Source organism: Gouania willdenowi, chromosome 22 (genome assembly GCF_900634775.1).
Source record: "Gouania willdenowi chromosome 22, fGouWil2.1, whole genome shotgun sequence".
In the NCBI taxonomy this organism is placed as follows: domain Eukaryota; kingdom Metazoa; phylum Chordata; class Actinopteri; order Blenniiformes; family Gobiesocidae; genus Gouania; species Gouania willdenowi.
In genome coordinates this window covers 7,246,218-7,274,022 of record NC_041065.1, presented here as the reverse complement: position 1 = coordinate 7,274,022, position 27,805 = coordinate 7,246,218, and the positions used below count along the sequence as shown (strand labels likewise).

The window sequence follows — 27,805 nt, the reverse complement described above, 5'->3', positions numbered from 1 at the left end:
CCCCTCCCCATGGTAGAACAAAACGCAACTGTATTTTATGATATAAACACAGTTTACTTTTAAAAAAAACATTTGTAATTGTAATATTTGCAGTGACATGCAGTCAGGGTAGGCAAGGTAGGTAGTGCCTACCCAAGGATGAATTGATATTTTGATTATTTGTTTTAAATATAATATAATTATAAATTATTTATTTTTTCATTTCCAATAGCCTACAGTACCTATAAGTTTGATAGTGTCAGCATTTTGTGCTTTTCATAGACAAAATGACTAAACATGGCTATTTCCTGGTACGGCAGAGACCCTGCACAGTCTCACTCCGCTGTAAGGCAGAAGGAGGCCACACCCTCTCCCAAAAGCACATTGTTGCTCTGCCTCTTTTCTCACAGCGTGTTTATTTGTGCATGCGCAGTCAGTTCCCCAAGATGAAAACCATTTACATAAAAAGGCAGATCTCTACGCTGCCTTTGGACATAACCGTGCTATGCCAAATGCTATACGTAAGTCCACAGTACATTAGTGAATTGATAAAGCGTGGCCGCTACAGCTGCTACGTTCTCTAGCTAGTGGGTGGGATAACACTACAGGCAGGATGACAGCACTAGAGACGATAAAGAAACTTTTTTTTGAGGAAAAACAACAGCTTTTAAAAGATGGCAGACCAACACCTGAGTTACCAGAGCTTCAGCAAAGGAAAGGTCAGAATACGGTTTGTACTTTCTGCAGTGAATGGTACAAAAGGAAGGATTGACTTTGTGGATGCTCCCCACTGAGACTGTTCTGAGTTGTTGTTGTTGTTGTTTTCTCTGTTTCCAACATCCAACAATGTTGTTGGGAGAGTATGGAGGCTATATTGAATAATTGTTTTGTTTGATTAACACTTGCCAGCAGAAACATATGATGGTCTCGATTTGCAACGGGCCTACCCAACCCTAGTGGTCACGGCCCGTCACTGACTGTCACTCATCCATCAGTCATTATAAACATAACATGCACAGGCCTGTATTGCTGGACCCGGTAAAGCACATTAACAGAATTTTTCACAGCACACTCAAACACTAATTTGGACATATGTCTATTGCATTTGAAAAGACAGATGTAGCAGGGATGGAATGTGAAAACTAATGCTTCACCAACATCATCCACCACCCCTTTGCAATATCACAATATCACTTTTACCAGCGACAACATATCTTGTGACATTTTAATATTGTGATAACTATATATATCATCCCATCCTTCGTATCAATAATATATAAAAGTTTACACTGCAGCTTGGTGTTGCAGGAGAACAAACCAGCCTGAGTGGAATCATGCCTTTCCTTTTTTTTCTCCTATCGTTTCTTCCATTATCGACTCTCTACTGGGCTGCAGCCAGTTGGTTGGATACCTGCAGTGTTTTATCAAAGATCACAGCAGCCGTGAACACTTCTTGCTCTAAACTGTGGCTAAATCTTTCCTCTTCCCTTCAGCAGCAGTGGGAACACTGGAAACACTCAGCAGGACTCAGCTTTCCAGTTAAACAGCATCACATCTGTTTGTTAATACTGCATTGAAGAGCAAAAATGGAAATTTCAAATCTCTGAGACGGCTTGTATACACTACTACTGTTTAGACCACCCTCTCAAACAAAGTTTGATCACTGTTTGGATAAAAAGTCATGCACTCTTGTAACAAAGTGAAGAAAAGAGTAAGTGGGGAGTGGAAATCTATTGTTGATTACACAGGATTGTCCCTTAAAGTTTACTCATCTGTAGACAGATCATTGATGCATGACCATGTTGTTTACATAACACTGTCTGTGGGTGGCAACATCAACAGTTTGTGGGTAGAGCATTGGCGGGGTAAGGGATTAACACATTATAAACCAGCATCTAGCTTTTGCATCAAGAAAGTACGATGTGCAGTGATCAGAATACGTGTGATACTGGTATGACAATGGCCAACCACTTCATTTTACTGCACAGTGTTGATGTGAATTATTATTCATGGTTTCTTTTTTGACATACTATAATTATATATCCTTATACTAAATAGCCTTATATCCATGGCTTTAAATTAACACCCTACAACCCACAAAATGTGGGTAAAAATGAACTTTGGCGGGAAACATTGTAGCGTTATTAGCCATTTTGGCTGGTGAAGAATGAAACAAATACCGCTTTGAATCGGCAACCTGCAGAAACAATGTTGCAACATTGTTGCCAAATTGGGCTGTTTTCTGCCAAGAAATTTGAGGGTTTTTGTGTGTGTTTAGACTTTAAAACTTAATGTACAGTATATCTGGCAACACTGCTGGTTGTATTAATCCTACATTTCCCATGAACACTATGTCGTGATTGGTATCAGAGAAGTCCAACGGAATGAAGATGTAAAATGAGTTAGGAACAAACAAACGTGGATATTTTTATCGGGTGTAGAGTTCCTACGCAACGATTGAGCAGCTACAGAGCATATGCAGAGAAGCACAGACTACGAGGAGGACTCTGAAGATTAGATTTCACACATAATCTTTATCATTTGTTCACCTTTAAAATGTGCACTATACAGTTTGTGGGGAGTGGGGTTTGTTAACAGAAGAGCATGCATGTTATTAAAACATTTGTCTCTACAGTACATGTGTTTCTTAGTACTGATTACTTTGTTTATTAAGTTATGAGATTATACTTTAGACTTCTCCAACACACCCAAAGTTCTATATTGCACCTTTAAGACATTGTTACAACATTGTTATTAAATATTTTTACCATTTTAATGTATTTCTGCGAACAACTAAATTATAAACACTAAGAATCCACTAACCATGCTGGCTAGTGATCTAAAAACTTAATTTAAAGTCCTGCTTTTATCCAATAGCCTTTATTTAGCCATAATAAAATATATTCTGGTCAACTTTTTTTCGTGGCCTATTTTCTGGAACAAACAGTTTCAAAACATTTGATTTGACCTTAATCTAAATTTAACAACAGCACAAGCTTTACGTTGAGATGAGACAATCCGATATAACAACTGGGACAGTCAGATTATCACTAAAAGCGGAAATAAAAATAAATCAAAAATGATTAACAAATAAAAAGTCTGAATTCTATTTTAAATACTAAACTTAATACACATTAAACAAATCATATACATATAGCTAATAAAGTGAATAAGCATACACCAAGGGAGTGGTGGCCTAGTGGTTAAGGCCGTCACTGTGGGATGCTGAGCCCTTAACCCCAATCTAACTCACTGCTGTGATAAATAAAGGTTACATTATTACCTTAGACCCCACAAAGAACAAGAATAAATCAATCAATAATCTTGTATGTAATTTGTATTGCTTAAAATCAACAGTAAATTTAATCTTTCGCTAACTACAATAACTGATTGTTACATTTCTAAATGTAAAACATCTTCTAATTAAAAGACTACTGTTAGATATGAACTTTTGAATTTCTGTCAGACCCAAAATAAGGTGTGTATGTCTTTATCTCTTAATAAGCTCATGTTTTGATTCTGATAATCGTATCATAACAAAAGAAGATGCATGGACAGCCATGTGCCAGTCCAAAAATAACAACACTGGATAACATGATGAGAAGAAATACGTTCTGGGCTGGAATGTCCAACCCTGCTCTAGATCATCTAAAACACCCTTTGCTATTTTGGCTTTTGGGAAATTAGTTTGAGACTAAAAAAACTGGAAACTTCAGATAAAGCCACAAAGTCGTTTGCTGTAAAAAAAAAAAAAAAAAAAAACCTTTTAAATAAAACATAAAATGAACAGATTTTTAAGTGTTTATTGCTAAATCATGTTTATTTATCCCAGTGGTGGTTCAAAAATGTGTTCATTAACATAAATACAGTGGGTCAATCTTCCTTCTGTTCACTGCAGATTATCTTCTGTGGCTCATTGCATATTTACTGTATTTACAATAATCACAACTTATGATATTATATTTCCCTAATAGGTAAACACTCCTGTGTGTGTGTGTGTGTGTGTGTGTGTGTGTGTGTGTGTGTGTGTGTGTGTGTGTGTGTGTGTGTGTGTGTGTGTGTGTGTGTGTGTGTGTGTGTGTGTTAATACAAATACAATATTGATACCTGTAAACATACATCATGATTCTCTAAGTAGTGTCAGGCTGCACATGAGACAGTGTATATTCAATCAAAAGTGGAACTAGATGAGTTTTATTATTTTTCTTATGTAGATTAGTCATGAGTCACCAAAAGTGATGTTAAATGGCATGAATGAAATAAAAGTATGGAACCTGAAGGTTAAACATGTAATCACTGAGAAGAGTCTTCTGTGTGCTGCACAAACGCTTTAAGTGCAGGTCACTCACATGTCAGCACAAAATTAGACACTTCAACACAACACACTTTAAAGATAATCCGTGTACTGTTTGTTCTTTGGTTATTACGTTTTAAAACCAGATCAAAATAACAAATAAATGGTGTGGTTATTTTATTTTACTGACTTAAAACCAAAACAGAAATAAAGAAAAATAAAAAAAACATGTTTTTCTGTTTCAAAATGTAATATTTTTCTGTTTGTGTGATATTTGGATATTTAAGGGAAACTAGGACGAGAGCTTCATGTTTGAAGCTCACCACACAGATGGGACCCACAAACGGGGGTGGACTTTTACTCATAAGTCACATAACTGATGAACTGGTAAATTCAAACGTTTTTAATAAAATGAATAAATCCAAACACAAAAAAATGATGTTACAAAAAGCATGCACTTGATATGTGATTAAAGGAACCCTGAGGTGGTGTAATGAATCTACTGGCGTACCTCGTTTCTCGTGATCAACTTTGTGTGTTGACGGCTGCTGTTAGTGGCGAGTGTTATTATAACATGCAAAATAAGTATTTTTACTGCCCTCAAAAAAGCTGTAACTGTTTTTGCAAGAGAAATATGGCCTGATTTTGCCATTAATATTTTATCTTAAAACAGAAAAACACTGCTTATCTGTTTTTTTTTATTTTTCTGTATTTCTGTTTTGGTTTTAACTCAGTAAAACAAAATAACCACACAATTAATTTGTTATTTTGATATGGTTTTAAAACGGAATAACCAAAGAACGAACAGTACATGAATTAAAGAGCAACAGAAAACATTTAAACATGTTTAGAGCCATTAAGCCTGTCTGGTGGTGAATGGGTTATGGTCCTTACAAGCACATCGCTGTTTGTCTTGAAGACAAGCCTGGTGGGGTCCTGAGTAAAGCAGTGCTGAGGTAATTTCCCACCGATGCCATCGTCGTCTCTCGCCTGGGGGGGGAGAAATAATGGCTTCTTTTTACGAATGGACAAAAATAAACATGTGAACATAAGCAACAAGTCAACAGAAAGGAGAACAACAGTGAGGAGGATGAACACAGAGTGTCAGTGAGATGGGGGAGCAGTCAGTTTGGGGGTGATTCTCTGAAATGAAAAGGTGTGACATGCTCTGTCACATGCATGTGCAGGCTGAGGATCTCTGTCATATCTCTGGACCAGGAATAAAATGAACATTACCACAATAAAGGAACATCAGCACACACTGAACACCTGCATCTTTGTAAGGTGCTGTGGATATTTGTGGTGGTATTACTTAGAGTTACTAACACTCAACTATCTTCAGGATGTATACTTGGAATAGGTAAAGTAGTCAAATCAGAGTAAGGCATATCTGTCAATTCTCCCGTTTTGGCCAAGAAACTCCAGTATTTTAACCCTCTTACCCGCCATCCCCCAGCTTTAGTCTCAATATCTTGTATTATACTGTAATAACAATTACAAGATAAATAAATATAAACATTCCTCTGCCTCTCCAAACCAAACGCTGTCACTAGCCTAAAGAGAACTACCACCTGCAGTGGCCTGGGTGGCAGTTCTCACGCGATTAGATTAGATTAGATTAGTGCTGTCAGCAAGAACAAACCCAGAAACAACAAAGAAGAGAGATGGATGGATGGAAGAAGACGTTCTAGCAAAAAAACTAAAAAGTTATGTAAATATTTTTAAAAATGGAACAGAGAGTTTACCTTCTTAAAGAGCAGCAGGACGGGACACAGTTACACATTCTGTAAGATTAGTAACTGAGATTTTAGCGTCTACCACAGGGGAAGGAACCACGTAAGTCGGCATGAAAAATTCACCAATTACAAACGCCACAAAAAAGTGTTAAAGGACAAATCTGTTGGAGTCTACACTATACTGAGTTTTCTATTTTTGTGATATGGAAAAATACAATATTGCCTATTAGTGTTATGTTCAAGACCCCACTATCCGAGACCAAAACTTGCCCGAGATCAGAATGCACCGAGAACAAGACAAGATCAAGACTTTCGAGAGTCGAGACCGAGTCAAGACCAAGACCATAAACATTTTTTTTTCAATTTAAAAAAATATATAAATAAATAAAATTATGACAAGGTTCGACAGTTAAATAACATTCTCTCTTTAATTTTAGTTTATTTTAAATACATTTGACCGAAAAAGAAGGTGCCTGCAAATTAACTAAAATATTAAAACTACTACTGCTACTGATAAATTCACAATTATTCTACATATTTAAAAACAAGATCTTTTATGTCAGCTGAATGTACAGCAAGTGTTTAAAAGTATTTCTACCAAAAAATAATGATTCTTGATCCTGATTCTTTCAGTTGTGCAGGTCAACAGGTCACAGATTTTACAAGATTTCACTTAGTTGATATAGTTTAATTTGGTTACTGTAATGTAACTAGGATATTCAATTAACAAAGGTTTCCAGCTGTAACTGTTAAAGTGAAACTTTCTGAAATAAAACTACAAACAAGTTGTCATCAGTCTAAAAAACATAGAGCTACAGGTAGATGTGAAACTAAATAAAACAAACCCTGGAACAGTCATGTGATAAATCAATCAATAGTTCTTGTTGAGAATTATTATTATTATTCTGGATACAGTGGAAACAGAAACTATAAAAAATAGTTATATTGTGAACCTGTTTATATTGTGGGGAACATATTATATACATACATGTAATTGGAGTCTAAAGCCACAAAAAACACCACTTTAAAAAGAAAATAGACTAATATAAGACCTCTTTACAGTTATTTGAGTTATTCTGGGCCTGGGCAATTTGCGGCGATGACGCGCTTGTGACGACATAATCCAAGATGGCGGCGGCCCAGACGACAGCCGACACTATGTAATGAAAACCTTAAAAGACATGGATATAATGAAAAGAGTGGATGGACAGAGGCATAAACATGCTGACACACACGGACTTATTAAACACACACGGACTTATTAAATAGGACCTCGGTAAACGGAACATGCATCACCAGCCGGCTGGCACTAGGACCCAGAGGCGGAGTAAGTGCGTCCCCTGTACTGCATTCACAGGCTGTAATATCATCAGTTTATCATTTTAACAGTTATTAGAGCTACTGTCTTTACCAGGGAGATAATATTTATTACTGGTGATTGTTTTCTGGAGTTTTACTGGGATTTTTACCGGTGATTAGATCATATCTCCTTCTGCTCCGCGGTCCAAACTGACACACACACACACACACACACACACACACACACACACACACGTCACTCAGTCACATTAAGGAAGGTTGCAGTCATTATACGGGGTGAATTAAAGAATGAATAAACGATTGTTTTATCCCGTTCTTCTCCGTGTTATTATCACATTATAAAAAAGTTTTAAAAAGGCAGGAATTAGTGCTGGTCACGAACGGTCTTGAGAGAAAATCCCGAGTCCGAGACAAGACCGAGTCAAAATGTTTCAGAGTCCGAGACCAATAAAATTTGGTCTCGACCACCACAACACTATTGCCTATATTTGTATATATATATATATATATATATATTTTTTTTTTAAATTATTGTTTGTTTTGTTTTAAAATACTTGTTTTAGGAGTTGCTGTATCGCTACTTCTCAGAGCAGCACAAAAAGCACAGTTAAATAGATTTCTGAGTGCGTTCTAACCCAGACTTACCCCTAAACAAGCCACACTACAGAACTCACTCACACGTGCTGTCCCTTATAGGAGAAAAAGGCAAAAGTTGCACATATTGTGCAGCTGTTTGTTAATAAATGTGCCCGTGTGGCATTTTGCATCAGCAAATTTAGCCCTGAATTGTCTTTCTGGTCAGACTTCATGATAAATAAAATGATCAAGATTTATATCATATATTGTAATGAGTTTTGGTACATATCACCCAGCCCAAAATGTAAACTCAGAGCCTTGATTGTGTGTCCATGCTGTGTGATAGGATCTGTTCATAATATGTGGCTGGCACAGAGCCAGTTATCTCCACCTCTGTGTCTTCTCTTTTATTCATGCCTCTGGCAGGTGAATCCATTGGTCTAAAAATGTTTATTGATGATTTCACAATTAAAGCAAAATAGGATGGGATAGGATGGGGGGGGCGGGACAGCCAGAAGATGGTCACCATAAGAATGACCCTCAAAACAACTTGTGTACCTTTGTTGCACAAAGACAGGTGTAACCCAAAGGTACAGTATTTGAGAACATGCACGTCAACACACAGGTTTGACTCTTTGCTGTTATTCTGTCTCCAGTTTGTGCTTTGACCCTTTGGCCCTGTGCCAACTCATTTGCATACTGTACTAATGAGGTGCTGGCATCAGGAAGGAAATATGAGGCACGCCTTAGGGAGTCACACACGCGCACACGCACACAGATAGACTAGGATAAAGGTAAGCCTACACAGACAAAACGACAGAGAGACGCCCTCTCACCATTAAGTGTTTTACGGGATCCACAGGGCAATGCATGGTCCAACCAAGCTGTTCTGATTAGAGACAACAAACCAGCTGCCACCTCACTGCCTTCCATCTGGGCAGTGTGGATGTGTGTGTGTGTGTGTATGTATGTGTGTGTGTGTGTATGTGTATGTGTGTGTGTATGTACAGTATGTGTATGTGTGTGTGTATGTATGTGTATGTGTGTGTGTGTATGTATGTACTGTATGTGTATGTGTGTGTGTATGTCCATCATGTGCCAAAACATAGGAAAGACACAAGCAGCCCTCCTCACTACTGCCAATCCTTTATATCTGTGTTGGATTGAAAAATGACTTCAAAACATATTGTGATTTATAGTATATATATATATATATATACGCTTTATGCACCATTGTTTAATTTCCATTTTCATCATTTCCATTACATCATTATACATTGTTCTATCATATGCTCGTATCATTGTGACAACTCGATGTAACCAAATCTACACAATAACATTGTTATATGTAAACTTTTAACATCATAATGAAAAATGTAACTAAATGTAAAAAACAAAAAACAAACACTCACTCTTAATGTCCGTCACTTACTCGCGCTCTCTCATGCCTTTTCGCAAACGAGAACACGCGCTAACAAGCACATGCGAACGAACACACACACACATGGGATTGTACGCAGGGTGACTATACGCCCAGTTTTACCCAAACATTTTGCCTGGAGAGTCCATACAAATTTTACAAATTCATGGAAACTTAGAAGACGGCAAGTCCACTAATATTTGCTCTATCAGAGAAATGTCACCAGTTTCTTAAAGCTCAGGGGTTTCTCTTTACAGCCAACATGGTGTCATATTGGTAATTTTACTGACATGGGACGGAATCATTAAAGATGCTGCTTTTTTGACAAAAATGTCACACACGAGGCGAAGAGAAGGATAACTAATAACGTCCAAGAGGGATTCAAAGGGACCAAATACCAGCGGATTTAATTGAAAAATGTAAACAGGAAGACCCTCCTGGCTATATTCAATAGCCATATATGTATAATAAAAAACAAAGGCAGTTCACGTCGCCCGGATTGGCGCTACCGGGGCCCCACCTTGGAGCCAGGCCCGGGGTTGGGGCTCGAGTGCGAGCGCCTGGTGGCCGGGGCTTTGCCCACGGGCCCCGGCCGGGCAGAGCCCGAAAGGACGACGTGGGCCCGCCCTCCCGTAGGCCCACCACCCGCAGGAGGGATCATATAAGGCCGGTGCAGTGTGGATCGGGCAGTCGTCCAGGGCGGGGGCCTTGGCGATCTGATCCCCGGCTACAGAAACTAGCGTTAGGGACATGGAATGTCACCTCTCTGGCGAGGAAGGAGCCTGAGCTTGTGTGCGAGGTGGAGAAGTTCGGACTAGATATAGTCGGTCTCACCTCGACACATAACAAGGGCTCTGGAACCAGCCTTCTCGATAGGGGTTGGACTCTCTTCTACTCTGGAGTCGCCAATGGTGAGAGGCGCCGGGCCGGGGTGGCTATACTTCTTGCCCCCCGACTTAGTGCCTGTACGTTGGAGTTTACCCCGGTAGACGAGAGGGTAGCCTCCCTCCGCCTTCGGGTGGGGGGACGGATCCTGACTGTTGTTTGTGCCTATGGGCCAAACAGCAGCTCGGAGTATCCACCCTTCTTGGATTCCTTAGAGGGAGTACTGGAGAGTGCTCCTTCTGGGGATTCCCTCGTTCTGCTGGGGGACTTCAACGCTCACGTTGGCAGCGACAGTGAGACCTGGAGGGGCGTGATTGGGAGGAACGGCCCCCCTGATCGGAACCCGAGCGGTGTTTTGTTGTTGGACTTCTGTGCTCGTCACAGATTGTCCATAACAAACACCATGTTCAAGCATAAGGGTGTCCATATGTGCACTTGGCACCAGGACACCCTAGGCCGCAGTTCGATGATCGACTTCGTAGTCGTGTCATCGGACTTGCGGCCGCATGTCTTGGACACTCGGGTAAAGAGAGGGGCGGAGCTGTCAACTGATCACCACCTGGTGGTGAGTTGGCTCCGATGGCGGGGGAGGATGCCGGTTAGACCTGGCAGACCCAAACGTATAGTGAGGGTCTGCTGGGAACGCCTGGCAGTCTCCCGTCAGAAGGAGCTTCAACTCCCACCTCCGGGAAAACTTCAACCATGTCTCGGAGGAGGCGGGGGACATTGAGTCCGAGTGGGCCATGTTCCGTGCCTCTGTTGCTGAGGCGGCTGATCGGTGCTGTGGTCACAAGGTAGTCGGTGCCTGTCGTGGCAGCAATACCCGAAGCCGTTGGTGGACACCGGGGGTGAGGGATGCCGTCAAGCTGAAGAAGGAGTCCTACCGGGCCTTTTTGGCCTGTGGGACTCCGGAGGCAGCAGACAGGTACCGACGGGCCAAGCGAAGTACAGCCACGGCGGTCGCCGAGGCAAAAGCCCGGACATGGGAGGAGTTTGGTGAGGCCATGGAGAACGACTTCAGGACGGCTTCGAAGAGATTCTGGACCACTATCCGGCGTCTCAGGAGGGGGAAGCAGTGCACCGTCAACACTATGTATGGTGCGGATGGTGCGCTGCTGACTTCGACTCGAGACGTTGTGGATCGGTGGGGGGAATACTTCGAAGACCTCCTCAATCCCACCGACACGCCTTCCAATCAGGAAGCAGGGCCCAGGGACCCGAGAGTGGGCTCTCCTATCTCTGGGGCTGAGGTTGCCGAGGTGGTTAAAAAGCTCCTCGGTGGCAGGGCTCCGGGGGTGGATGAGATCCGCCCGGAGTTCCTCAAGGCCCTGGATGTTGTGGGGCTGTCATGGCTGACACGACTCTGCAACATCGCGTGGACATCAGGGGCAGTGCCTCTGGATTGGCAGACAGGGGTGGTGGTCCCCCTTTTTAAGAAGGGGGACCGGAGGGTGTGTTCCAATTATAGAGGGATCACACTTCTCAGCCTCCCCGGTAAGGTCTATTCAGGGGTACTGGAGAGGAGGGTCTGCCGGATAGTTGAACCTCGGATTCAGGAGGAGCAATGTGGTTTTCGTCCTGGCCGTGGAACTGTGGACCAGCTCTACACCCTCAGCAGGGTCCTTGAGGGGTCATGGGAATTCGCCCAACCAGTCCACATGTGTTTTGTGGACCTGGAAAAGGCATTTGACCGTGTCCCTCGGGGATTCCTGTGGGGGGTCCTCCGGGAGTATGGGGTATCGAACCTCCTGATAGGAGCTGTTCGTTCCCTGTATGACCGGAGTCAGAGTCTGGTCCGCATTGCCGGCAGTAAGTCGAAATCGTTTCCGGTGAGGGTTGGACTCCGCCAGGGCTGCCCTTTGTCACCGATTCTGTTCATAACTTTTATGGACAGAATTTCTAGGCGCAGTCAGGGCGTTGAGGGGGTCCGGTTCGGGGGCCTCAGTATTGCATCACTGCTTTTTGCAGATGATGTAGTCCTGTTGGCTCCAACATACCGTGACCTTCAACTCTCACTGGATCGGTTCGCAGCCGAGTGTGAAGCGGCCGGAATGAGAATCAGCACCTCCAAATCCGAGTCCATGGTTCTCGACCGGAAAAAGGTGGAGTGCCTTCTCCGAGTTGGAGATGAGGTTCTGCCCCAGGTGGAGGAGTTTAAGTACCTCGGGGTCTTGTTCACGAGTGAGGGAAGGATGGAGCGAGAGATCGACAGGCGGATTGGTGCGGCGTCTGCAGTGATACGGAGTCTGCACCAGTCCGTCATTGTAAAGAGGGAGCTGAGCCAAAAAGCGAAGCTCTCTATTTACAGGTCGGTCTACATTCCAACCCTCACCTATGGTCATGAACTTTGGGTCATGACCGAAAGAACAAGATCACGGGTACAAGCGGCCGAAATGAGTTTCCTCCGTAGGGTGGCTGGGCTCTCCCTTAGAGATAGGGTGAGAAGCTCAGTCATTCGGGAGGGGCTCAAAGTAGAGTCGCTGCTCCTCCGCATCGAGAAGAGCCAGATGAGGTGGCTCGGGCACCTAATTAGGATGCCCCCTGAACGCCTCCCTAGTGAGGCGTTCAGGGCACGTCCCTCCGGAAGGAGGCCCCGGGGAAGACCCAGGACACGCTGGAGAGACTATGTCTCTCGGCTGGCCTGGGAACGTCTCGGGGCCCCCCCGGAAGAGCTGGAGGAAGTGGCCGGGGAGAGGGAGGTCTGGGCCTCCCTGCTGAGGATGCTGCCCCCGCGAACCGGAAACGGCTAAGCGGGAGAAGATGGATGGATGGATGGATGGAAGACCCTCCTGTATAATTAAACCTCAATAAAGATTCAGACAGGGTTTGAAAACAAAGGAGGTATGCGAGAAGAAAGTTAGCCTTTAGGTAGTTACGGTTCTTTAACTTTTTCACAAATGGCTGACAGTAATCGGTAATGTGATGAATTATATGTGAAATTGGCTGAAGGCATAATAAACATGACAAGAGACAAAATGTAGTCATTTTTAAGGCTTTTTTAAAGCGTTTGGATCGTTAATTTATTTTGATGTGATAATAAATATAAAGGCCAATATAAACGTCATATCTGTGTTTTTCAGGATTTGCTTATTCTGCGTTCACACTGAATGCGTCTTCTGGGGCACCGGATGCGTCTGCCGCAGGATCAAAAAATGTCCCCATTCGCCTCATATGCACTTTTGAAGCGAAGCACCGCCCACCAGCGACACCAGCCTGCTGAAGCAAGGAGCTGAGCTCCTTTTTTTCTTCTCATAAACATAAACCACTAGTGAAAAAAGCCGGTGTGATTAAAGGCTAATGCTATTCTAGCTCAGTGCCGACTTTCAAAGATGAAAACTACAGAGAGACCTATTACCTGTTACTACCACCTCCTCGCTGATTCTCCTCCACACCTAATCCTTCCTAGTCCGGTCCCAGTTATAAAGGCCATGTCATACAGCGCCAGGTGGTCACACACAGCTTCTACTCCATGGTTGAATGGGTGAACAAACTGGGAACCATGTTGATGGCCTGACGTCATCATCAACAAAGACTCTGATTGGCTTTCATCATTTGAAACAATTGTAGGAGTTCAATATTTTCAACTCGAGCGAATGTTCGAATATGTGTGAACGCAACATTACAGCGCATACAGGGGGGCAGACGTCACCTGCTTAGTAGTCGAAGCTAATCCACAAATTGGTAAAATTAGCTCCTTTAAGTCTAGTTTTCACACTGTTAAAAAGCACATCTTTGTTTTGCTCCACCTCAGATGTGACGATGCTGATTTTCATCTTGGAAAAGCTTCTTTTCTTGTTTGACTTCAGGGCCTCCGAAACAGGAGGGCGTAACATGCTAATGTTGATTGAATTCAGCCGCCGCATTTATCAACACCCGATCATTGGGATTGGTCAAATATAAATGTAGCAGATAGTGTTTAAATATGCCACAGATCATGCATTTCCCTGATAGTATTGTTTTAATAATGCTCCAGTTGTGGCTGCTTTATATTACGCATATTTATCGCACTTGCATTTAAAACGTGATGCATGACGGGTTTTTTTTTTTTTTATGTAATAACTGACTAAAATGCTGTCAACACGTTGACATTTACTTCCCAACAGTAAAATCAGTGCACTAAAGAAATTATTATGCATCTGTTTCTGAGTTTTGTGCCTTTCACTCATGTTATATCTTTAAGTAGAAAGTTCATCCAGGTAGCTTAGCTTGACGCTGAGTTGGTGAAAATAACTTTAGACTTTATTTAGCAGGTTGGCTGCGAGCTACGAGATAATCATCTTCTCTTTGTGCCCTGGAGCTGTCAGACAGGCCCAGAGGCTTTCCTTACCACCAGTGTGTCTGAGCTACACACTTTCACACACTTTGTCAAGCACGTCTTTTGCATGCGTGTTTTTTTGGCAGCTGTGAGCATATGTGTGTGTGTGTGTGTGTGTGTGTGTGCAGATGATGTGACATTGTGGGCTGACATGAAGCAGCACTCTGCCCCATCCTGCCTGGGGGGAGTTCCAGGGGAAAGACACTGATGGAGGTCTGAGGGGAATTTCTTGGTGAGAACAAGAAAACCTGACAGAAACCACCCAGATAACACAAGCTCCTGTTTACCTTCTTCGCTTTTTGAACACTGTGTGGAAGTAATACTTTAAAAAATGTTCAAAAATATTTTTTAAAACTGCAGATTTACACAGACAGCACACATTTTTTAAACATAGCATTTCCCCATTAGGTTTACCCCTAGATTTATTACAATTCTGGCCCAAGTATAGGTTAATCCACATTTATCATAATATACATTTGTATTGCAAAAATATATTCCAAAGGTTTGAATACTTAAGTATTCAAAGGTGTTTTTCTTATTATTTAAACTATAATATATTATTCCATATTATATATAGTGAGGTAAAAATGTCTCCCACATGGAAAATTGTATACAATTATAATACCAATTTTTCTTTATATAATTACCCACCAACTCACATCCTTCTTTTCAGCCAATGTCAAGCTGGCTTTGATTACTTGATGTTTTTACATATTTTCATTAAGTATGCATAGGTTACCTCAATTTATTCCAATTTCCTCTCACAGGTCAAAATCAAATATGTGTGGTTGACTTAAAGTCACTGGGTGTAGCCCACAATGCACTATGGGCCATGTTCTCCCATTTGCACTTAAGCATTTTTTTACGCGCATGCAGTTACGCACATATCTCCTCTTCCAGACATAGGCAACTGGTGGCCTGGGGGCCACATGTGCCCCTCGGTCAAATTTTGTGCAGTCCCCAAAACAAATTGTAATTGACAAGGTTGGAAGTTATATGAAGCCTAACATAGCACACAAAACTCCAGAAACACAGAAAACAACAGTAAAATGCACAACATTGTACACAAAATGATAACAAAGGCACACTAAACCAACACAAACACAAATGACTACAAAAACATGTACAAAAGGACTTCAAAGACACACAAAACGCCAACGAAATTGCACAAAATGACAGAAAAATACACAAAAGGACAACAATAACACAAAAATATAACAAAAACACACTCGATAAACACACAAAAAGGCAACAAAAATGCGCATTATTGACAAGAAAATAAACTAAATGAATTAAAAAACACAAAATGTCTAAAAACTCAAAAAACACCAAGAAAACTCACACAAAAGGACTACAAAGACAAAACTCTTTGTTTTTTCCTGTGTTAATGCTCAGATAGGTCACTATTCTAAAAAAAATGTTGATAATATGGCCCTCGGATCAGACAATGACATTTTTGTGGCCCCGCTCTGATAGATGTTGCCGATCTCTGTCCTATGCAAATTCTCCCATCCAGACCCCTGACACGCCCACCATGCATAAATCGACCAAATGCGCAGACCTCTGTGAATGAAGACGGTCTGATGTGCTGAAGATGGAGTTTTCCTCGTGCTTATAAATGTCATTGAAGTCTGTGGAAATGATGAAGCACACTTTTAATTTGAAAGGCATTATTCGTTGATGAACAATGTAACATGTTTAACAGATAAGATTATTGCAGTGTGTGTATCGGCTGCATTTCTGTCCGAACCACAATTAAAATCAATTTTTTTCCCCTCATACTAACGACACATTGTCATTGTGGAAAGCCCGATTGTATGAACTCCTTAGTTTTACCTAATGAGCTGCAGCCTAGATCTCACCGCCCTCCCATGAAAAGGACTGAACACCATGAATAAAATATAATAAAATGTAATACATTTCGTCCCGTCTTGAACTGGTAAATTTGCAAATGGTGAACATAATAAAAATGCAGATGGTCAATCATTTGGCATGTTTTTGCTGAGCGTAGAAGGCAAAGAGCTCAAGCACACGAAGCAGGAGAATGCGTGTAAGGCCAGATTTGACTGGGAACAGCCACATTTCAGGGCCGCTCCACCCACATTGTGTAACTGGGATGAAGGTGCGCAAAGACAGGCTTAAAGCTGCAGTATATACGTTTTTTTGGGGCATCATTTGAGCATATTTTAATCCAAAGTGTTCTGAGTGGACAATGCATCTCTTTTCCTTCTCTTGGTTTTATATTTAGATTTTAGAAATCCAGGAGCGTGACGCTGGATTTTAGTCAATTAGAGACCTTTCTACAAACAGAGTGATCCGCGAGCTGTTTTGGGCTTCACTATTGGCTGCTCGACTAAAGTCGGCTAAAAGTGAAAGTGTAATGGCGGTAAAGCAAGAGGGAAAAAGGCAGATCAACGTGGAGAAGCAACAGAATAAAGGCACAAACGTGCTATGGCGGAACAGACTCCGCAGAGGTCCCTATGACGTGATATGTCCAGTGGACAACGCGACAGGCCACTTTCAGTCCGTGCGCAATCTGCCCCACATACCAAGTCAGAGAGAAACAGAGTGATAACAGATGGGATAAATCGCTTGTAAAAAGAGAAGCTTATACTATTTTCATACTATGCCCAACGTAAAGTCACAGTTTGATCCACTACAGAGTGAAACAAGCTGTCATGTGGATGATGATGGACCATAAACTTTCCACATATATTTTAATGAGGCTCAGCTCAGGTCGTTTTAAACAATTTATATTTAAAACTGCGTATTATTGAAGCCAATAGTTCTGTTTCACAAGCAGGACGCGCTGAGGCCGGGTTATTTCCTCATATCTCCAGTGCATCTAACTCAGTCACGATGATGATGATGATGATGATGATGATGATGATGATGATGATGATGATCAAGGAGAGATTTTACCTGTGACTTGGACAGAAGAATGCGGCTGATCCTCAGTCACACTGCAATGATCTGATCAAATCAACCTGTTACATTGTTTATCAATGAAGGTGTTTCAAATTAAAAGTGAACTTTATCATTTTCACGGATTTCAACGACATTTACAAGCGTTGGGAAAACTCCAGGTTCCGTGATTTCTAGACAGCCCAAAAAAATGACATCACCGCCTCCTTTCCTTCAACCCGCCTTCATTCACGCGACTATGTGATTTTGCTTTCTTTACGTGCAGTGGACTGAAGAATACATGTGGGAGAGAAGCGCGTAACTGCAGGTGCGCAAAAAAGCGCAAGTGCAGATGGGAGAATAGACCCTTTACATTCTGGATGTGGAGTATCTGTCTGTCTGCAGCTGGGATCAGGAGGCTGTCCTCACAGCAGCGAGTGATACAGGCTTTAATGTCTCTAAAACATCAGAAAAATCTCCAATAACATAAAATAAAGTCCCTACATTTTTCACTAGTCTCAATTAAGAGCTCCATAGTTGTGCAAGTTCACGAGGGTACGATAGGATTCGAAAACAGGGAGGGGAGGGGGGAGCGTGATAGTTTCTATACAAGTCTCACGATTCTACATACTGCAGCTTTAAGTGGAGGGGGAGAATAACACACATCCAGAAACAGTGCCTCTGCTCGCCTTTTCGGACTTACACACATGGCAGAATAGAGCCCATGTGAACTGTGATAGGAACCACAAAATCTCCCTATAACAGAAAAAGTGTAGAGAAAAAAAACACTTATGGTACTATTACCCCAAAGTGATCCCATTTTTGAGTGTCAAGAATAATGAACTTTGAACTTTATATTTAATGCACAAAAATGATTAACCATAAAGTGAGGACAAGCATTTCATAAGCCTTACCTACACTGTGTAGTTTATCACTGTCAGTGCCCAATCCTTTTGCAGGCCTGATCCTCGTCTCCATCCATTCGGCCTATTTTACGGCAGTACGTGTACTATTTAAAAGATTGAAACCCTGCTATTTAAAGAGTTAGAAATTTATGTTTTGTGTGAATTCCGATTTATTTTGTTTTTTATTTCATTTTTCTGTTTGGTTTTTGAACGTCAATGTTGTGTATTGTGTTTTTTGTATATATCGTCATGCTGTGGTTTTTCCGCCTTTTTTTTTTTTAATTTACAATTAAAAACATCACAACAATAGTCACATATTTCCATGTGTACTATTAAAATAATCAACAAATGTCGTATGGTAGATTGCGAGTAAAGGAAGTGACGTGGCGTTGAAAGGTTCTAAAACGATCAGGCCCGTGAAAGGATCAGGCACTGACAGTCACTTCTGATGACCAAAGATAAATGTAATCCTGGTCTTTTTATCCACAAAGTACTGTAAATGAAGATAAAGATAAAGGTAGTTAACTGTTCGGCTGATTGAAGAAGCTCAATCTGGCCTTTCCAGAAACCGTGTTTACATTGATGCATTGTGAATGCCCTCACACTGAAACAGTGCATAATAAAAAAACAACAACCCAGCAGTGTGTGGAGATCGATAGTAGACATTCACACTCAGAATAAAAGTAAGCAGTCAGAGCAAGGTGACAAACAAATTAAATGAGTAGTGCCAGTGAGAGGAAGCAGCACTTTCCATACAAACTAATCCTGGGCCTTAAGGCGCGCTGTAAACACTGCATAAGTGATTAACTGGAGTTAAACTATCAATCATCTCTGGCCACACACACAAACAAGCACCACATTATGTGGTGTTATGCAGGGATGCGAGAAAGCAGCAGCCATCATCACCCTGGGAGGGGATTAGGTTTCATGGATGAGGCAGCTCAAGATTTTTCATGCAACATGATGCCAGAGTCGTCTTCCACCAGCCTACTCCAACATCCCCCCACCCCCAAATCACAGGCAGACACAAGATCCTTTCCCTCCAGTGGTGATCAGTTTTTTCCTGCAGGAGGAAAGGAGAAAGACGGCGGACTATGGTGTTGTGGCCAACCTTGTGGGTGAGAAAGAAATGAAACATGTGGATATCATTTTCACCGACGCTGAGACAAGTGAGAGGCAGACCAAACACAGATAGTGAGCTGCTGGGGAGGAGTGTGTGTGTCCTACTGACGAATGAAGGGAATATCGAACATGTCTGTGTAGCCCATAAGAGAAATGTTTACATGAAGAATCAGTCTACTGTTCGTTCTTATGTTATTACGTTTTAAAACCAAATCAAAATAACAAATTAACAGTATGGTTATTTTGTTTTTATGACTTAAAACCAAAACAGAAATACAGAAACAACAAAAACAGATAAACAGCATCTGTTATACAATTCAACTATTAATGGCGAAATGTGAGTAATTTGAACATTTTTGGGCAAATGAGAGCGAGATCAGTTTAAGTCACATTCTGTCAGCGTGAACAGGACGGTCCAAAAAGAATTCAAATGATCTGGTGACCATCGACTGTGAGGCTGGTTTGAGGAAAAATGGATGTTAGAACTTCTACAGCTTTTTGAGAGCAGTAAAAATATGTATTTTGCATGTTTTAAATCCGCTAACGGCAACCGTCAACATACACACAAAAGTTGATCACAAGAAACGAAGAGCACCAGTAGATTCATCACACCAGCCCTGGTACATTTAATCACATATCATGTGCATGCTTTTTGTAACATCCATTTTTTGGTTTTGATTTATTTATGAATTAATAACGTTTGAATTCACCAGTTTATCAGTCATGTGACTTATGCGTTGCTTCTAATTTTGTCCATGAGTTAAAGTCCGCCCCCGTCTGTGGGTCTCCTCTGTGTGGTGAGCTTAAAACATGAAGCTCTTGTCCTAGTTTCCTGTAAAAATCCAAATATTTCACAAACAGAAAAATATTTAATTTGAAAACAAAAAACCACACTGTGTATTTGTTATTTTGATTTGGTTTTAAAACGGAATAACCAGCGACTGAAGAGTAGATAGATTATGAAATCAACAGTGACTACATCAGTTTCTTTACACTGCTCTGAATGATGTGATTATTACTTCCTAAGTTCCTATAACAACCACAGTCTGTTAATTTGCTGTTATTTGAACATTCTTCAGACTGTAAACTTCATATGTAGAGGTGAGCACAAGCATGATCTCTGTTCTGAAGAGATCATGATGTTTGAATAGCACCAGAACATTGAATTTTAAACAAACAAAAAAAAAAAAACACACAGTTTAAAACTGTTTTCTACAGCAGTGTTTCTCAAACTTTTTGGGCTCAAGTCCCCCTTTCTCTTATTTCTGAATCCAAGAATCTTCTTTGTCCAACTACAACATTTTGTTCGGAATACGATAAAAATAAACAGTTATGGAACATAATTATGGAATGAATGAGTGAAAACACACATTTTAAAGAATCTAATTTTGTAAATAAGTGGAATGCAACAGTATTTAGTGCCTCCTGAATAGATTTATTTCTATAGATTTTATAATTTACGGTCATCTCCCGTCACTCAAGACCATTTCCATCATAATTCTGTGTGTTTTTGTGTCATTTTGTGTGTTTTTGGTGTCATTTTGTGTGTTTTTGGTGTCATTTTGTGTATTTTGTTGTTGTTTGTCTCTTCTTTATATTATTCAGTATATTCTCCTTTTATTCTGTGTTTTTTGGTTGTCGTTTTGTGAGTTGCTGGTAATATTTAGTGTGATTATCATTTTTAACAAAAAATAAACATGTTAAAACCCCACATTTTTAATGCTTTTATTTGTTAATTTTTCTCTCTCTCTGTGTCTCTCTGTCTCTCTCAAATATCCCTGTGGTGCAATCGCGTACCCCTAGGGGTACACATACCCCCATTTGAGAAACACTGATCTACAGTAGATCTACTGTTATCTTTCTATCTGTGAACTGATCAATACATGTTGGACAATTGAAGGTTGTCGGTCAATGGTGTCTCACTGACACTGTGGTCATAAGACACCCCAGGTTGTGACCTTGAACTAGACACTTAACCACACATGGCCCTCAAGGTACTAAAAAGTGTCTGTCCTTGGAGTACCTCAGACACATGATAATAGGATAAATGTCCCCCGCCCACAAACTGATCAGTACTCAGGTTTGTAGAGTGTGTACCTAAAGCAGGGGTCATCCACCTTTCTGAAACTGGGAGCTACTTCATAGGTACTGCATAGTCTGAAGGACTACCAGTTAGAAAAACACTTCTTTAATACTAAATGTTCACAGTTTCACTTTAACTAGAGGATAACATAATAAGGAAGGCTAGCAGTCATTAACCTACAACGTTTCAGACTCTACAATCCCTGGTATTGATGATCTAGTCCACAACAACAGAACAACTTTATCCACAGATCTTCTGTAGCTTCACAGACACAGTAAAGTTAAACAGGCACTGGCGGCTCTGTATTTAGGAGTCCGTGATGAATTGTGTAGTTTTTTGGCAGTTTAGACGATGTTTTTGGTGGTTTAGGCAGTTTTTAATGCGGACAGGACAGGAAAGAGGAGGGCGGTGCACCTAATAAGCGGTCCCTGAAAACATTTCCCCATAAAAAATGTGCCTTGCTTCAAGGTGACGGCGTTTCATGCTGAGTCCGTCCATTTCTGCATTCAACCGTTTTCAATGGTCAATTCTGTGATTCCGTCCGCGTTTTTGGTTAACGTGGATTTTATAATAATAATAATGCATTTGATTTTATATAGCACTTTATCATAAACACTCAAAGCGCTTTACAGAATTAAGGCATTAATCTTTCATGCCAGACTTGGTGGTGGTGAGCTACTATTGTAGCCACAGCTGCCCTGGGGCAGACTGACAGAGGCGAGGCTGCCATGGTGCGCCATCTTGAGGATAAAAAGGCAGGAAATGTTGAGGTTTCAACATGTAACACTTTATTTCTCCCAATATTTGCAATTGTTTCATTTTGATTATATTTCATTAAACATTCTAATTGCGTTTTTTTTTTTTTGTTTAAACACATCTTATATATATCATATTACATGTAACATATCACTGACCATACAACAGATCTGAAATACTTTAAAACATTTGTCACAATGTTTCTTTGAAAATAAACATTTAAAGATGGTTAACTAAATATCTCATCTGTATTTATGTTTGTGAGTTTGAATCCTGGAAAGTAAATCAGATTTTAGATGGAGCTTATTGGTGACTAGAGCTCCTGAGGGCCACACACATGGTCCATGAGGGCTACCTGGTGCCCTCGAACACCGTGTTGGTGTCCAAGACCTAAAGGTTACACTGAAAATCCAAGTAAGAGGTAGAAAGTCCAGGTCAACAATCTTAAAAAAAAACTGTTTCAGTGTCTTGCCAAAGGATGCATTATCACATGAAGAGAATTCATCAACCTTGTAATTACTGTAGAAAGCGATCTCGCCAACTTAGTCACTGTCATTCCAAGGATAATCACAGTCATGTCACCAAACGCCTGACATTCATAACTGTGATTTGTAGCTAAAACTGAAACCCCTCGCCAGTAATGTTTAACTGGGTAATGAACTGGTGATGTGTTTAACACAAACACAGCAGGATGGCCAATGGAGATGTTTAGGACATCCTCAGGTCTCAGTGTGAGGTATCAGGAAAACCTCTGTTATTTGTCAGACCAAACGAACTCATGACTCATTAAAACCTCCATCAAATCTAATGGCGTCACTGATCAAAACAAGTGCTGTCAAATGGCACGGCCTTAGGCTTCAAAATAAAAGTCATCAGTCTCGATGGCCTCACTCCGTAAAACATGACATTATGTATTTTTGAAGAAACCGGAAATACACATGACTCATCAATATGTGCTGCTTCGGATACAAGAGTAAGTTTAATGCTGTTATTTCATTCATTTATTTCTAAAGGTTAAGCTATATTAACGTTTCATTTAACTATGTTTTTATTAATCAAACAATACGATGATATATCTTAACTTTTAAAAAATAAAAGGAAAGAACGGCATTTCAACTTACTTCGCCATGTGTACTTTCGGTTCCTTAAAAATCGTCTTGTGTTCCTTCAAAATAAAACGCCATGTTGAGGCCGTTGATTCTGATGACTTTTATTTTGGAGTTTGACACCCCTGCACTAGCAGAAATTATATTGGAGCACTTTTAACACACTTAATTATCTGTAAAGGCTTTCAGAACTTATAAGAATACATGTGTCCAAGACCAATATTAACCTGTCATTGTTGGAACTTTTCTATGGGCATGTTCATTGTGAGGAGCTGCAGACGTGCTTTCAAGTTACTGAAATTAAGTCTAAGTTAATGGAAAAAAAGTATTGGAAATGGAGAGCACCATCTGCTTTATCCTTGTTCTTTTCCATTGCTGACTGCACTTTGCACAGTACCATTTATTGACTATAAATAGAATGCAGGGCTAATCAGTAGCTACGTTTCCATTACTCTTAGTAATGCGCAAAATCTAAATAGCGCAATAAAAACTGTTAATGGAAATGACTGAATTTTAAAAAAAAAAACTTAAATATTAATAAATAAAATTCATGAGGAGGAATTTCCGATGTTTCGATTTTGAAATCTGTCGCAAAAGCACCATGGAAACACTTTTTCTGCAAATACACGTCAGGATGTGACGTACCTGGTCACGTGACCACTTCTCTTTGAAAGAGCATGACGCGGTACGTGTAGACAGAAGAGGAGACTGAGACATTTCTAAGCGTTATACTTGAAAATTATTAGTGGTGCAACGGATCAAAAAACTCACAGTTCGGATCGTATTACGGTTTTGAGTCATGGATCGGATCATTTTTCGGATCAGCAGAAAAAAAAAGAACAGTCAGCAAGTAACTTTGTTACAAACAACATTTAACTTGAGGTGTCAATCCAATGCTTAAATAAAATTTTGAACAATATAAAAACAAATTAGTGTAATGAAAGGCATGACACCTTCACCCTTTACACAGGTAAGTGTATGGAGAATAAAAATTATGGCATGACACCTTCTTTTTTTAAAGATAGTGAATTAAAAACTAGCCTCTGCCAACATCATCAAGAAAGAATGAAAGAAGGAAAAGAAAGCAGATCTAAGTTTATAATTTTAAATTCTTACAATAGTCAAAGATGACCATCTGGACTAGAGCCGATATTTATTCAATAAGAGCCTTAAAAGACATGGATGGACAGAGGCATAAACACGACGACATTCACACAAACTTATTACGCACATATGCACACGTGTGCACGCACACAGAGCTGTTCCTTTCCCTCTCTCTCTCCCTCCATGTGTGTGTGTGTGTGTCTCTCTTCAACTCTCACGCTATCACACACAGATACACGACCAGGAGCGAGAACCACACATGCACGGTGCGCTTGCTCTCAGTCGCGCGCACACACACACATGTACACTATGGGGGATGGATCGCTTCTAAATTCATGTGCACCAGTCCATCGCACATGTACCTGCCTGCCTAACTTTCACTAAACTTACCTAATTTCAGTAGTTAGGTGTAGTGGCAGGTGTGGAGTAAGTGAAGCTATAGTGATAAGGTGCGCTTCATGATCAATCACCTTCTATGTGACATGTAAACAGAAAAAATTATTAGCCACTTAAACGTGCAGGCGTAACACACATGCAAGTCAGTAAGTGTGTGTGAGTGTTGAGTGTTGTATCTTGTCCAATCACAGCAATGATCTAACACTACAGTCACTACCACACTATGGACGGGTGTCGACACAGACAGTAACCGGACTAAATGGTGTCCGTTATACACACACACACACACACACATCTGCACACGTATATACGCCTGCACGCGTAAGCACCTAATATTTTTTTTTAAGTGTTTACATGTCACGTAGACAGTGATTGATAGTGAGGGTCACCCGATCGCTGGAGCTTCACTCACGCCACACCTGCGTCTACGTGTGACTGATAAAGTAATGTTTGTTAGGTGGACAACCAGATGTGGCGTAGGTGTGCACAAACGTGTTAACACGTCTATAAGTACACATGCAGACGTGACTTGTGCATTGTGCCCGTGTATCCATTCTAAGTCTATAGAAAATGTAGATCGCAGAGTACGCGTTCGTTGGACTGGTGCTCATGAATTTAGAAGCGATCCACCCCCCATACACATACATGCGCGCACACACACACACACAAAGTTATACACACACAGACGTCGCAAACGGAACAGGCTTCATTGAGACGTTACTAATGATGTGCGGATGATTATAAAAAGTTTTTTTTTTTTCGTCAACCAATCCGCGTACCACGTGGGTGCTGAACTGTGGAGAGAGATCCGTGCGAATCACGGATCAATGATGATCCGTTGCACCATCAAAAATGACTACTGCCACATTAGACGTGAAACAACAAAGGAATGCAGCGTGTTATGAGGAGGTTCTGAGCGTCCGTCTTCCTGTGCAGTTACGGGGCTAGTGCCCAAAACAACCTTCAATGGAAGCACGTTCAAAGAGCATTTATACTTTTTCGACATTTAGAAATATCGCTTTTATTTTGCAAAAATCTGTAATGGAAACCCAGCTAGTGTTAACAACATGCCTAGTTGTGACAAACAATGGAAAATCTTCTATTATGAGATGTAAAAAAGGCAAATCATTTAAGGTACTGTTCAAAGTTTATAGACCGAGTCTAACTTTTCGACAAGGCCCACAGGGAGCTCTTCATTTGATGTAAGCCTACAACCCAATCTGCATGATCTCCTGCTTCCCTGTCAACACTGTTATGTGTCAAATGTCATAAACTGGCAGCAGATTTCAAAAACCTTCTTTGGAGCTTCAGGATCAAACGGCGAGGTTTTGATCTAAAGCGAAGCTTCGCAGCTCTCTCATCTGTCATATAGCTTCCTATGAGAATCACCGGGAGGAGGCCAATCATCCATCATCCTGTCTACATGTAGTTATAATCTAATCTGAAAACGTACCGTTAAAAGTGCACAAGTGACAATATTTGGGTTGGGAAATGACAAACATCTACTACGGGTTAGACGTGAGGCTCAGCTCGATTTTCATGCTCTAGGAAAAAAAGATGTTAGAAGAGAAAAAGAGCATCGCTATCAGGTTCCTGCTGAAGTGCAGTGGCTACAACGTGATTTATGTTTGGACACACAGAACACACAAGTAGGAGAGTAAAACATGTCATACTCACAGTATAACTCCTCAAACATCCCAGCTTTGGTACAAAACAGAAAAGACATGGTTTAACTACACTTAGGAAGAAGAAGTCAAACACAATTACAAGTCTTTGCTTTCTTGGTCCAGTGCGTCCCACATCACATCAGTATGCTTTGGGAAAATAACACCTTAAAACGCTTTGAAGCTTTTGAATATGGAGGTTTTTACACACAAATCAAAGCTAAAGCCAGGGTTGGGGTAAATTATAATTGTAATCGTGTAATCGATAATTAATTACAATTTAGGCATAATTAGTGAGGATGCAGGAGGCATCACTGTTATCCCTTTTTGTTCCGTCTGTGGTTAACTCCTCCTACACTGTATGTCCAATTTTGACAAAACGTTCAGAAAGTTCCTGTGATTTATGCTTGTACTTTTATCATTTGCAACTTTTAAACGTTTTGAGTTATTATATATTGTGTGAAACTGCATTGACTTTTCAGCTCTGATCCCATCTTTAGAGTGGACAGCTGGTTAAGCTAGAGCAGCTAATCCAGGTTTTACCTTCAAATCTTTACAAACCATTAACATGTTCGACTAATACGTTAACACATTTCAACCTTTTTGCTTAATGCTTAGCTAATACTAGGTTAATGCTAATGCTAGGTTAGTGGTAATCTTAAATTTGTGCTAATGCAAGGTTAATGTTAATGCTTGGTTAATGCTAGGTTGGTGCTAATGCTAGGTTAGTGCTATTGCTAAGTTAATGATAATGCTAGGCTAATGCAAGGTTAGTGCCAATGCTAGTATAAAGCTATTGCTAGGCAAATGCTAATAATAGGCTAATTCAAATGCTAAGTTAATGCTAATATTAGGCTAATGCGATGGTTAATGCTAGGTTAGTGCCTATACAAGGCAAATGTTAGGTTATTGCTAATGCTAGGTTAATGCTATTGTCAGGCTAATTCTAATGCATGGTTAGTGCTAATGCTAATGTTAGGTTAGTGCCAATGCTAGGTTACTGCTACTGTTAGGCTAATGATATAATAATGTTATTTCTAGGTTAATGCTAGGTTCATGTTAATGGTAGGCTAATGCTAGATTAGTGCTAATGTTAGGCTAATGCTATTGCTAGGCTAATGCTATTGCTAGGCTAATGCTAATGGTAAGTCCATAATGCGCCCCATGCGCTCATTCTTTTAGCGATTTTTTTTCATTGCACCAAATTATCCATTTGTTAAGCTGGCCTGAGGCGTGTGCA

General features: G+C 40.7%; 1 protein-coding gene across 7 annotated transcripts in view; it reads right to left on the bottom strand.

Moving 5' to 3' along the window:
- Positions 1-27,805, bottom strand: part of sobpa (sine oculis binding protein homolog (Drosophila) a) — an 81,894-nt gene that overhangs the window by 10,755 nt on the left and 43,334 nt on the right. For 3 of the 7 annotated variants that reach the window (XM_028437940.1, XM_028437944.1, XM_028437947.1), the window contains 2 exons: positions 26,579-26,602; positions 5,168-5,263 (listed from right to left, as the gene is read on the bottom strand). The exons of 2 other annotated variants lie outside the window; for them this stretch is intronic. In XM_028437940.1, the coding sequence (XP_028293741.1) occupies positions 5,168-5,263; positions 26,579-26,602 (120 nt within the window). The remainder of the gene's footprint in view (positions 1-5,167; positions 5,264-26,578; positions 26,603-27,805) is intronic. 2 more of the 7 variants (XM_028437942.1, XM_028437941.1) reach the window with 2 other exon arrangements.